General features: G+C 31.2%; 1 protein-coding gene across 1 annotated transcript in view; it reads right to left on the reverse strand.

Moving 5' to 3' along the window:
- Positions 1-13921, reverse strand: part of LOC127725864 (voltage-dependent calcium channel subunit alpha-2/delta-2-like) — a 40124-nt gene extending 26203 nt beyond the window's left edge. The window contains exons 1-5 of the mRNA XM_052233204.1: positions 13830-13921; positions 11757-11961; positions 11173-11322; positions 3858-4006; positions 2998-3150 (exon numbers count right to left, since the gene is read on the reverse strand). Of these exons, the coding sequence (XP_052089164.1) occupies positions 2998-3150; positions 3858-4006; positions 11173-11322; positions 11757-11915 (611 nt within the window). The 5' untranslated portion in view covers positions 11916-11961; positions 13830-13921. The remainder of the gene's footprint in view (positions 1-2997; positions 3151-3857; positions 4007-11172; positions 11323-11756; positions 11962-13829) is intronic.
- Between the last annotated feature and the right edge of the window lie 29 nt (positions 13922-13950).

The raw sequence follows: 13950 nt of genomic DNA on the forward strand, positions 1-13950 counted from the left end.
CCAAACTCAATCCCAGCCTTCCCTTTGTGGTATGGTACCTTGCAGTACAATTTTAGAGAGATCCATACACTTGAACACAAGTTATTGTCTGGAAACTAGAAAAATGCTTGTTTTTAGGCCCCTTTTTGGCCCCAAATTCCTAAACGTTTTGGGCAATTACCCCCAAACTCAAACCAAGCTTTCCCTTTGTGACATGGAACCTTGTAGTACAATTTCATAAAGATCCATACATTTACACACAAGTTATTGTCATGAAACTAGAAAAATGCTTGTTTTTTGCCCCTTTTTGGCCCCTAATTCCTAAAATTTTGAAGCAATTACCCCCAAAATCAATCCCAGCCTTCCCTTTGTGGTATGGTACCTTGCAGTACAATTTCAGAGAGATCCATACACTAACACACAAGTTATGTCTGGAAACTAGAAAAATGCTTATTTTTGGCCCCTTTTTCCTAAACGTTTTGGGCAATTACCCCCAAACTCAATTCCAGCTTTCCCTTTGTGATATGGAACCTTGTAGTACAATTTCAGAAAGATCCATACACTTACACACAAGTTAGTCATGAAACTAGAAAAATGCTTGTTTTTTGCCCCTTTTTTTGCCCCTAATTCCTAAAATTTTGAGGCAATTACCCCCAAAATCAATCCCAGCATTCCCTTTGTGATATGGAACCTTGTGGTACAATGTCAGAGAGATCCATACACTAACACACAAGTTATGTCTGGAAGTTACAAAAATGCTTATTTTTGGCCCCTAATTCCTTAACTGTTGGTACCATAACCCCCAAAATCAATCCCAACCTTCCTTTTGTGGTATTGAACCTTATGGTAAAATTTCATAGAGATCCATTCACTTAAACTAAAATTAGAGTGCTAAAACCAATGTGTCTTCTGACGACGACAACATCATACCAATATACGACCGCAAAATTTTTTTGCGGTCGTATAAAAATTACTTGATATTCAGAAGAAAATAAAAATTTTGCAATTTTTCCATTTATAAAGGGGCATAACTCTAGAACGGTTAAAGTGACGCCACCAAAATTCAAACTTGATCTGTGTTTTGTGGTAATAAGCATTGTGTATAAGTTTAATAACATTTGGTTGAGGCAAACTTAAGTTAGAGAATGGAAACTAAAAATTTTGCAATTTTTCCATTTATAAAGGGGCATAACTCTAGAACGATTAAAGTGACGCCACCAAAATTCAAACTTGATCTGTGTTTTGTGGTAATAAGCATTGTGTATAAGTTTCATAACATTTGGTTGAGGCAAACTCAAGTTAGAGAACGGAAACCAATTTTGGGACGTACGTACATACGTTCGTACGTACAGACGGACAAGGGTAAAACTTAATGCCCCCACCGCTATGGCAGGGGCATAAAAAAAAAACATTCTCCAAACTTATCTTTATTTTTCAATAATTTTGATGTACTTTACATTATCTTTTAAAAATAAACTGCTTCGCTGAGCGCAGCAAGATACGCCCGCAGAGTTCCAACCCTGAACAGTTTGGGCAAAAATGGACACAATATTCAAGCTTGATTCAGGTCTGAATTTGGATTGTAATTAAATATTTGACATATTATAGGTTTCTGAATAAATGTAGACAAAGATCTTGAAATTGGTTATATGAATTGAATTTATATTCAATTAAAGATTTCTTGCTGTTGTCAATACTTAGTAAATCTGTTGTCAGACTTTAAACAAATAAAGTTCAATTAATTCTCAATGTCATATTAGAAATTTATGAAAGTAATAAGGGAGCTTACATCAATAGATATAAACAATTCACCAAAGTTTCATGAGAATTGGTGACAGCATTTTTGAGTTATTGTCCGAAAACTGGAAAATCACCCCTTTTTTTAATGAATAAAACCCCATAACTCAGAAATGTAAATTGTAAAATTTATAAAATTCTAAAGGGAGCTTACATCAACACATACAAACAATTCACCAAAGTTTCATAAGAATTGCTGACAGCATTTTTGAGTTTTTGTCCGAAAACTGGAAAATTCCCCCTTTTTTTATGAATAAAACCCTGTAACTCGGAAACGTAAAATCTAAAATTTATAAAAATCGAAAGGGAGCTCATGTCAATAGATATAAACAATTCACCACAATTTCTTGCAAGTTGGTGAAAGCATTCTTGACTTATTGTCTGAAAACTGAAAAATCCCCCTTTTTTAATGAATAAAACCCCATAACTCGGAAACGTAAAATCTAAATTTTATAAAAAACAAAAGGCAGCTCACGTCAATAGATATAAACAATTCACCAAAGCTTTATGCAAATTGGTTAAAGCATTTTTGAGTTAATGTCCGACATGTTGACGACGGACGGACAGACGGACAGACAGACACAGTATACCATAATACGTCCCATAAACGGGCGTATAAAAAAGACACCATTTCTGAAAATGTTCTTATTTTGAATTTCATTAAAAAACATTCTTAAAATATTCTAGAATGCTATCACTTTTAAATCAGCTGATATCAGTATAAATAAGAAGATGTGGTATGGGTGCCAATGAGACAACCCTCCATCCAAGTCAAGTGTATAAAAAGTTATTCATTAGGCTCCTGACTTAGGACAGGTGCATAAAAATGCAGCGGCTTTAAATGTTTTAACAGGCGCCAACCTTCCCCCTAACCTGAGACAGTAGTGTAACATTACAACATAAAAAGACACACTATAAAATATCACTTAAAATGGCTTAAAACAATCAAAAAGACATTTAAACAAAAACAAGTAAACATACACTGAACGAATAAGTTTGATCTATGACACAATATAAATACAATATTAAAACGTAGGTGCCTATATAACATAGACGTTACAGGTAGTAATAAAAAAAAATGTTGGAAGAGTGTCAATAAGACAACTCTTACCTGGGACAAAATGGCGTTAAATAAACAACGTACACAGGTAAATTTAAATAGAATAAAATCAGTGTCCATTTAATGAAAATCATCATCTGTTTGACTAATAATTTTACTACCTGAGAGAAGAATCTTCAGCCTGATTTTGTTTAAACATCTGTTCCAATGCAGCAGTAAAATAGACATTGTTTATAACAATATTATCATCTCTGGGTACTTCATCAGCAATTTTGATTGTAGAATGGTTCCAGATGACCTCTTGCTTGAAATACCTAAGATATAATGTAAAGTTATTCTTTAATGATATTCATTGCTGACTTTGATCATTTTTTTACATATTTTCTTTCAGTGTCCAGTTAATTCAGAAATTGTTAAAAGTTTTTTATTAATGCTTTTAATGTGACTGGGTGAGTATCGCAATAATAAGAACTCACATTCTGATATCTAATACATATATCTGTATGCAGCTTTTCCTTGAAATCACACAATAATCTATCTTGCATTTTTGTCCATTCTTCAAAAATCACAATTATAAGTGCACATAATAATTTCTGAATTTACAGTATATGTAAAAACAGATAAAATCTATTATATGGAATAGTGCAATGAACTTCAATCAATAATACATCGCTAATTATTAACAGAAAGTTATGGAATATATCATATGATTGATTGATTGGTGTTTAACACCACTTTGAGCACTATTCTGCTATTTCCTGGCGGTCAGTTTTTGTTGGTGGAGGAAGCCAGACTGCCCGGAGAGAACCACGACCTTCGGTAATAAAACTGACAATCCTAGTCAATTAAGATTGGAGTCGAGCTCAACTGTAACGTGAGGGATTCGAAATTCACATTCTCAGTGTTGACAGGCTAGTGATGCAGTAGTTCGAATAATTAAACTACTTGGTCACCAAGGCCCCTTTTATGATATGAAACTAAGGAATAAATAATTTTATTATTTCAGTAGAAATATTCTTACGGGATAAACTTGCGATCTTTGGGTAATTTTTCTGGGATATCAGAGTCTACATAGAAAGTCTCATTTAATGCTGACAAAGATTTCAATTGTAAACTTCTGTTCTCTGACAAAAACGTGTCATACAATTCTCCTACTTCTACTGCAAGTCTCTAAAAAATAAAATATACAGGAAATAATTCATGTCTTTGTTTAAGTTATAATTTCATTTACGAATTCAACCACAATAAAATGCTTCGCTGGGCGCAGCTTGATACGACCACAGAGGTCGAACCCTGAACAGTTGGGGCAAGATATGGACACAACATTCAAGCTTGATACAGCTCTGAATTTGGATTGTGATTAAATATTTGACACAGCATAGGTTTCGGACACAGAAAGAATGTGGTCTAAGAACTTGAATTTTTTTAATTTACCTATTATGGTCCAATGTTTAAAATCAAAATACATGGTTAGATTCAGCATATCAAAGAACCCCATATATTCAATATTTGTTGAAATCAAACAAAAATTTAATTTTGGACCCCAACTTGGACAATATTGGCCCATAATCAAAAATCTAAACACATGTTTAGATTCAGCATATCAAAGAACCCCAAGAATTCAATTTTTGTTAAAATCAAACTAAGTTTAATTCTGAACACTTTGGACCTTAATGTAGACCAATTTAAAAAACGGTACCCAAAATTAAAAATCTAAATACACAGTTAGATTTGGAATATCAAAGAACACCAATAATTCAATTTTTGATGAAATCAAACAAAGTTTAATTTTGGACCCTTTGGACCTTAATGTAGACCAATTTAAAAAACGGAACCCAAAATTAAAAATCTAAAAACACAGTTAGATTTGGCATATCAAAGAACCCTAATAATTCAATTTTTGATGAAATCAAACAAAGTTTAATTTTGGACCCTTTTGACCTCAATATGAACCAATTTGATAGAGGGGCCCACAAATAAAAAATCCAAATACATGGTTAGATTCAGCATATCAAAGAACCCCATATATTCAATTTTTGTTGAAATCAAACAAAGTTTAATTTTGGACCCCAATTTGGACCAACTTGAAAACTGGGCCAAAAATCTAAAATCTAAATACATGTTTAGATTCAGCATATCAAAGAACCCCATATATTCAATATTTGTTGAAATCAAACAAAAATTTAATTTTGGACCCAAACTTGGACAATATTGGCCCATAATCAAAAATCTAAACACATGTTTAGATTCAGCATATCAAAGAACCCCAAGAATTCAATTTTTGTTAAAATTAAACTAAGTTTAATTCTGGACACTTTGGACCTTAATGTAGACCAATTTAAAAAACGGTACCCAAAATTAAAAATCTAAATACACAGTTAGATTTGGAATATCAAAGAACCCCAATAATTCAATTTTTGATGAAATCAAACAAAGTTTAATTTTGGACCATTTTGACCTCAATATGAACCAATTTGATAGCGGGGCCCACAAATAAAAAATCTAAATACATGGTTAGATTCAGCATATCAAAGAACCCCATATATTCAATTTTTGTTGAAATCAAAAAAAGTTTAATTTTGGACCCCAACTTGGACCAACTTGAAAACTGGGCCCATAATCAAAAATCTAAACACATGTTTAGATTCAGCATATCAAAGAACCCCAAAAATTCAATTTTTGTGAAAATCAAACTAAGTTTAATTTTGGACCCTTTGGACCTTAATGTAGACCAATTTAAAAAACGGAACCCAAAAATTAAAAATCTAAAAACACAGTTAGATTTGGCATATCAAAGAACCCTAATAATTCAATTTTTGATGAAATCAAACAAAGTTTAATTTTGGACCCTTTTGACCTCAATATGAACCAATTTGATAGAGGGGCCCACAAATAAAAAATCTAAATACATGGTTAGATTCAGCATATCAAAGAACCCCATATATTCAATTTTTGTTGAAATCAAACAAAGTTTAATTTTGGACCCCAATTTGGACCAACTTGAAAACTGGGCCAAAAATCTAAAATCTTAATACATGTTTAGATTCAGCATATCAAAGAACCCCATATATTCAATATTTGTTGAAATCAAACAAAAATTTAATTTTGGACCCCAACTTGGACAATAATGGCCCATAATCAAAAATCTAAACACATGTTTAGATTCAGCATATCAAAGAACCCCAAGAATTCAATTTTTGTTAAAATCAAACTAAGTTTAATTCTGGACACTTTGGACCTTAATGTAGACCAATTTAAAAAACGGTACCCAAAATTAAAAATCTAAATACACAGTTAGATTTGGAATATCAAAGAACCCCAATAATTCAATTTTTGATGAAATCAAACAAAGTTTAATTTTGGACCATTTTGACCTCAATATGAACCAATTTGATAGCGGGGCCCACAAATAAAAAAATCTAAATACATGGTTAGATTCAGCATATCAAAGAACCCCATATATTCAATTTTTGTTGAAATCAAAAAAAGTTTAATTTTGGACCCCAACTTGGACCAACTTGAAAACTGGGCCCATAATCAAAAATCAAAACACATGTTTAGATTCAGCATATCAAAGAACCCCATATATTCAATATTTGTTGAAATCAAACAAAAATTTAATTTTGGACCCCAACTTGGACAATATTGGCCCATAATCAAAAATCTAAACACATGTTTAGATTCAGCATATCAAAGAACCCCAAGAATTCAATTTTTGTTAAAATCAAACTAAGCTTAATTCTGGACACTTTGGACCTTAATGTAGACCAATTTAAAAAACGGTACCCAAAATTAAAAATCTAAATACACAATTAGATTTGGAATATCAAAGAACCCTAATAATTCAATTTTTGATGAAATCAAACAAAGTTTAATTTTGGACCCTTTTGACCTCAATATGAACCAATTTGATAGCGGGGCCCACAAATAAAAAATCTAAATACATGGTTAGATTCAGCATATCAAAGAACCCCATATATTCAATTTTTGTTGAAATCAAAAAAAGTTTAATTTTGGACCCCAATTTGGACCAACTTGAAAACTGGGCCCATAATCAAAAATCTAAACACATGTTTAGATTCAGCATATCAAAGAACCCCAAGAATTCAATTTTTGTTAAAATCAAACTAAGTTTAATTTTGGACCCTTTGGACCTTAATGTAGACCAATTTAAAAAACGGGACCCAAAATTAAAAATCTAAAAACATGGTTAGATTTGGCATATCAAAGAACCCTAATAATTCAATTTTTGATGAAATCAAACAAAGTTTAATTTTGGACCCTTTTGACCTCAATATGAACCAATTTGATAGAGGGGCCCACAAATAAAAAATCTAAATACATGGTTAGATTCAGCATATCAAAGAACCCCATATATTCAATTTTTGTTGAAATCAAACAAAGTTTAATTTTGGACCCCAATTTGGACCAACTTGAAAACTGGGCCAAAAATCTAAAATCTAAATACATGTTTAGATTCAGCATATCAAAGAACCCCAAGAATTCAATTTTTGTTAAAATCAAACTAAGTTTAATTCTGAACACTTTGGACCTTAATGTAGACCAATTTAAAAAACGGTACCCAAAATTAAAAATCTAAATACACAGTTAGATTTGGAATATCAAAGAACACCAATAATTCAATTTTTGATGAAATCAAACAAAGTTTAATTTTGGACCATTTTGACCTCAATATGAACCAATTTGATAGCGGGGCCCACAAATAAAAAATCTAAATACATGGTTAGATTCAGCATATCAAAGAACCCCATATATTCAATTTTTGTTGAAATCAAAAAAAGTTTAATTTTGGACCCCAACTTGGACCAACTTGAAAACTGGGCCCATAATCAAAAATCTAAACACATGTTTAGATTCAGCATATCAAAGAACCCCAAAAATTCAATTTTTGTTAAAATCAAACTAAGTTTAATTTTGGACCCTTTGGACCTTAATGTAGACCAATTTAAAAAACGGAACCCAAAATTAAAAATCTAAAAACACAGTTAGATTTGGCATATCAAAGAACCCTAATAATTCAATTTTTGATGAAATCAAACAAAGTTTAATTTTGGACCCTTTTGACCTCAATATGAACCAATTTGATAGAGGGGCCCACAAATAAAAAATCTAAATACATGGTTAGATTCAGCATATCAAAGAACCCCATATATTCAATTTTTGTTGAAATCAAACAAAGTTTAATTTTGGACCCCAATTTGGACCAACTTGAAAACTGGGCCAAAAATCTAAATACATGTTTAGATTCAGCATATCAAAGAACCCCATATATTCAATATTTGTTGAAATCAAACAAAAATTTAATTTTGGACCCCAACTTGGACAATATTGGCCCATAATCAAAAATCTAAACACATGTTTAGACTCAGCATATCAAAGAACCCCAAGAATTCAATTTTTGTTAAAATCAAACTAAGTTTAATTCTGGACACTTTGGACCTTAATGTAGACCAATTTAAAAAACGGTACCCAAAATTAAAAATCTAAATACACAGTTAGATTTGGAATATCAAAGAACCCCAATAATTCAATTTTTGATGAAATCAAACAAAGTTTAATTTTGGACCATTTTGACCTCAATATGAACCAATTTGATAGCGGGGCCCACAAATAAAAAATCTAAATGCATGGTTAGATTCAGCATATCAAAGAACCCCATATATTCAATTTTTGTTGAAATCAAAAAAAGTTTAATTTTGGACCCAAACTTGGACCAACTTGAAAACTGGGCCCATAATCAAAAATCTAAACACATGTTTAGATTCAGCATATCAAAGAACCCCATATATTCAATATTTGTTGAAATCAAACAAAAATTTAATTTTGGACCCCAACTTGGACAATATTGGCCCATAATCAAAAATCTAAACACATGTTTAGATTCAGCATATCAAAGAACCCCAAGAATTCAATTTTTGTTAAAATCAAACTAAGTTTAATTCTGGACACTTTGGACCTTAATGTAGACCAATTTAAAAAACGGTACCCAAAATTAAAAATCTAAATACACAATTAGATTTGGAATATCAAAGAACCCTAATAATTCAATTTTTGATGAAATCAAACAAAGTTTAATTTTGGACCCTTTTGACCTCAATATGAACCAATTTGATAGCGGGGCCCACAAATAAAAAATCTAAATACATGGTTAGATTCAGCATATCAAAGAACCCCATATATTCAATTTTTGTTGAAATCAAAAAAAGTTTAATTTTGGACCCCAACTTGGACCAACTTGAAAACTGGGCCCATAATCAAAAATCTAAACACATGTTTAGATTCAGCATATCAAAGAACCCCAAGAATTCAATTTTTGTTAAAATCAAACTAAGTTTAATTTTGGACCCTTTGGACCTTAATGTAGACCAATTTAAAAAACGGTACCCAAAATTAAAAATCTAAAAACACGGTTAGATTTGGCATATCAAAGAACCCCAATAATTCAATTTTTGATGAAATCAAACAAAGTTTAATTTTGGACCCTTTTGACCGCAATATGAACCAATTTGATAGAGGGGCCCACAAATAAAAAATCTAAATACATGGTTAGATTCAGCATATCAAAGAACCCCATATATTCAATTTTTGTTGAAATCAAACAAAGTTTAATTTTGGACCCCAATTTGGACCAACTTGAAAACTGGGCCAAAAATCTAAAATCTAAATACATGTTTAGATTCAGCATATCAAAGAACCCCTTGTATTCAATTTTTGTTGAAATCAAACAAAGTTTAATTTTGGACCCAAGTTTGGACCAACTTGAAAACTGGGCCCATAATCAAAAATCTAAACACATGTTTAGATTCAGCATATCAAAGAACCCCAAGAATTCAATTTTTGTTAAAATCAAACTAAGTTTAATTTTGGACCCTTTGGACCTTAATGTAGACCAATTTAAAAAACGGGACCCAAAATTAAAAATATAAATACACGGTTAGATTCGGCATAACAAATAATAAATGTGGTCAAAGATTATACAAATCTAATGCGCCATACTGTGCAATTAAAGATTACTTCTTGAAATTTTTCAATATTTGAAATTTGAAAAAAAAAATAATATTTGAAGAATAATTCTTTTTAAATTCTGAAATCTGAAATGAGAAAAAATTTGACCCCCCACAATTTCTTTTTACCCCCCCCCCCCCCCTTTTTTCCCCCAAAAAATTCTTTCCCTCAAGATATGGTCATAATCTCAATTCAAATTTCCAATGGAGTTTGCAACCATAATTACCCATTTAAATTTACCATAGTGCTAACTTAATCTATTTTATAATAGAATTTTAAATATAGTGTCAAATCTTTCATATGGATTTTTTTGTAAAAAAAAAAGATGCAACATTTGCAGATATTTTTACTGGCCTTCCATTATAAATATGCATTTCTTTAAACATAATTTAAAAGCAGTGTAACATGGTGTAAGGGAAGTAACCAAAAAGTTGTATTTGGATTACCTCCCTTACACTGTTTTAAATTATCTTAATTGTTCATTAACCATTACTTTATACATAATTTAAAAGCAGTGTAAGGGAGATAATTTCAATGATGTATTTGATTTATCTCCCTTACACTGCTTTGTACTAAAGTATTTATCCATTAACCAGGACAACCTTGTTTTTCCCCCTTTTTTGCCCATAATTCCTAAACGGTTTGAGCCATAACCGCCCAAAGCAAATCCTAACCATCCCTTTGTGGTATGGAAACTTGTAGTATAATTTCAGAGAGATCCATACACCGTTCCACAGTTATTGTCTGGAAACTAGAAAATGCTTATTTTTGGCCCCTTTTTGGCCCCTAATTCCTTAACTGTTGGTACCATAACCCCCAAAATCAATCCCAACCTTCCTTTTGTGGTATTTAACCTTATGGTAAAATTTCAAAGAGATCCATTCACTTAAACTAAAGTTAGAGTGCAAAAACCAATGTGTCTTCGGACGACGACGACGACAACGCCAACGTCATACCAATATACGACCGCAAAAATTTTTTGCGGTCGTATAAAAAGGAAGCTGTGAAAAATATCAAACTGATGTGAACATATGTATCATAGTAAGATCAAAGAATGAATACGAAAAATATTTTATTCATACATGTTAACTTTTATCTTGCTTGATGAATACTAAACAAATGATTGCAAATATACTTTTTTAGCAAAGCTGCATTATTTTCATAGGTTTGATATAAAACCTGATCTGATTATTACTATGGAAAGCCTACATATACAGTATAATGTGAATGACTGTGCAGGTAGTTTCACTTTAAGAGTGAAGAGGATTCCCGGTAATTGTTTTCAAAAAAACAAAATGCAATAACAATACCTGTGCAGCTCTTTCCTTTTTATTGAAGTAATCACTCAGCTTTTCTTTCACTTGTTTGACAATTTCTTTTCCATTTTTCTGTTCAAAGGTGTATGTAGCATTATCCAAGTAACCCTGGGAGAAATCTCTACAGATCCCATCATTAGCTAGCTGTAAATCAAGTAAAATAGAACATTCTGGAGAATTCTAATGCTAATTTTTCCCATGAGTTAAAGAATGAATGCATACAATTATTTTTTTGATAATCTTTATTCATCTTCTACAAAAGTAATGATTTAAAACTAACAGAAAAGAATGTTATCACTCTTGTATGGCCAGTTCAAACTTTGTATAAGTATAATTTTGTCTTTTGGTACTAATTAGCTGATCATAAAATATATATATACAAAATTTAACCTTTTCTAAAAGAGATACATTGTACATAGCTACCGGTATTTGTGTCATGCCTATTAATGTGAAATTTATATTCTAATAATGCATATTTACTGACTATACATGTACATGTATATGTATGTGTTGATTAGATGTTATTGGTAATGTATAATTTCACATTTCATCAGTATACATTATGGTATCGATTTTACCTGCAAAATGTAGTTTTCTATCAGTTGAGCCCAGTTTTGTACATCTCCTTCTAATCTACCCATATCATATCTTTCCTCTCCAGGATAACATGTGAAGTCCTTTGGTAAGATAATCAACAGTATGGTAAACACAGATGAGAAATATAAATAATACATCATCTGTCACATGGATGTCACCCGCTATTTCGTTTTAAAGATGTCTCATCTGAAAAAACAAACCTGGTATATGATAAGTAAATTGATTCATAAAATTAACAAATTCACAGTTCCACACAATCATGACAATAATCAAATTGAAAGGAAAAGACATGAAATCTATTGATTTGTGCCTACCAGCCTATATAAACATGGTAGACAAACTTGCTTGTTGACAAGCTTGGGGTGTTGAAGGATAATTCAGGGTTAGAAATTAGAACTAGCCTATCACCCAGGGTGTATCTTACTACTAAACAAGTAATTTTTGGGTTACAAAAATGCATGACAGGCTAGCACAAAAAAAGTGAGTGAAACATTTGCTCCCCATGTGCGAGTTAGAGATGTATTTGGGGAATCAGTGCTGATACTTTGTAACTCGCAAAGTGTGGTTAATTCATCACTCTGGTAAATCTGCCATTCAAGTACTTCTGTTTATTTCATTACTATTCATAGTGTCTGCTATAGTTTGGATCAATTTCTTGGAAATATATATCATATATAATGTATCATGTATACATTAAATTACTTAGATAATATAAAGAAATGATAATTCCATTTTAATATGGATGTTTATGCAATATGTTAAATCTTCCATTCAAAGATGATATACCAGTACAGAAAAATACAGATTTAGGTTGTTCAAATGTCAGCATTTAGCATATTTTTTTTTCCATAAAGGATTGAGCTTTACAAAGGCATTTTAGAACCTTTTATAAAAAGCATATATGACGGCATTTTTATGACATAAGAAAATCGAAAATTAATTGGAAATACATGTAGTAAAAAGACGCAGTAAGCTTTGACGGAAAAATCTAAGCACATCAAAACATTACAGGATATAGCACGCTCACATGGTCTCCAGTCCTTCTTAATACCAAAAAGATCAAAGGGAAACAGCATGATATTGTCACGATAACGTCATACATGTAAATTTAATAACGTAATCATGTGAATTAAAACTCAAACATGATTTAAACATTTAAGATATATAATGAATAGAAAATAACTTGATTGTCTTTTCGTTTTATAAAAAATTACTTTCTTTATTGGAAAATTTAATTTTGACACACTTTCTACTGGAAATAAGTCGGATCAAAGAACTGGAAATCTTGCGACTAGTTTCCGTGCGGTTACACTGTCTTAGGATAAATGTATAAATTATTGACCACAATTTGTTTAGACCAAGTATAAATAAATTTGACGATCTTTTCTCCATTACTTGTCAATTTGAACTTCAAATATATATATGTTAAAAATTTCAAATAACATAGAAAGGACGTTATATAAATGGTTGAGCAGTGCTCTAATTTTGGTCGGACAAGAGCTTTAAATGCATCATCGCAGCATGAGCTTTAACATTTGTTTAACTTTAGGTGAGGCTATTTTAAGGTTTCTGCAAATAAATCCAAGAGACTGGTTTGCTTTTAATGTCATGTTATCAATATATTTATCCCATTTTAAGTTTGATTGAAGAGTTGGGCCTAAATATTTTGTAGAATCAACTTTTTTGAGAGAGTGATTTTATGTAATTTGTAAGTGAAGTCTAAAGGTTTTCGTTTTTGTGTTACACTGGGAATGTTGCATTTATCAAATAGTTGGTTTTACATGCTCTGAGCACTGAGCTCATGTTGTACTACAATGTATTTATAAGTTCCGACTTGATTTGATATTAAAATGCTATATTTGTTATTGCATTAAAGCATTTTATATATTTGCTTTTGTCATTGATTGTCCTCGATCTGTCGATTGTTTACAGTTAAGAAAATTGATTTTTTTTCTTGGACAGATGAAGGCCTCAATAAAGTGATATTAAACAATTTTTCAAATGATTTGAAAGGAAATTTCATTACATTTCGGTAACATATACATCTTATTTACCTGGTTATAAAATTGTATATTAAAACTGTAGTAGACAAAGGGATATTCGTAAGTACATCTTTTTGATGCTGCACTGTGTTTTCACAGCAACATTTTTATGCAGACGATTTTTAAAAGCCAA

This window comes from Mytilus californianus, unplaced genomic scaffold (genome assembly GCF_021869535.1).
Source record: "Mytilus californianus isolate M0D057914Y unplaced genomic scaffold, xbMytCali1.0.p SCAF_1, whole genome shotgun sequence".
Classification (NCBI taxonomy): Eukaryota; Metazoa; Mollusca; class Bivalvia; order Mytilida; family Mytilidae; genus Mytilus; species Mytilus californianus.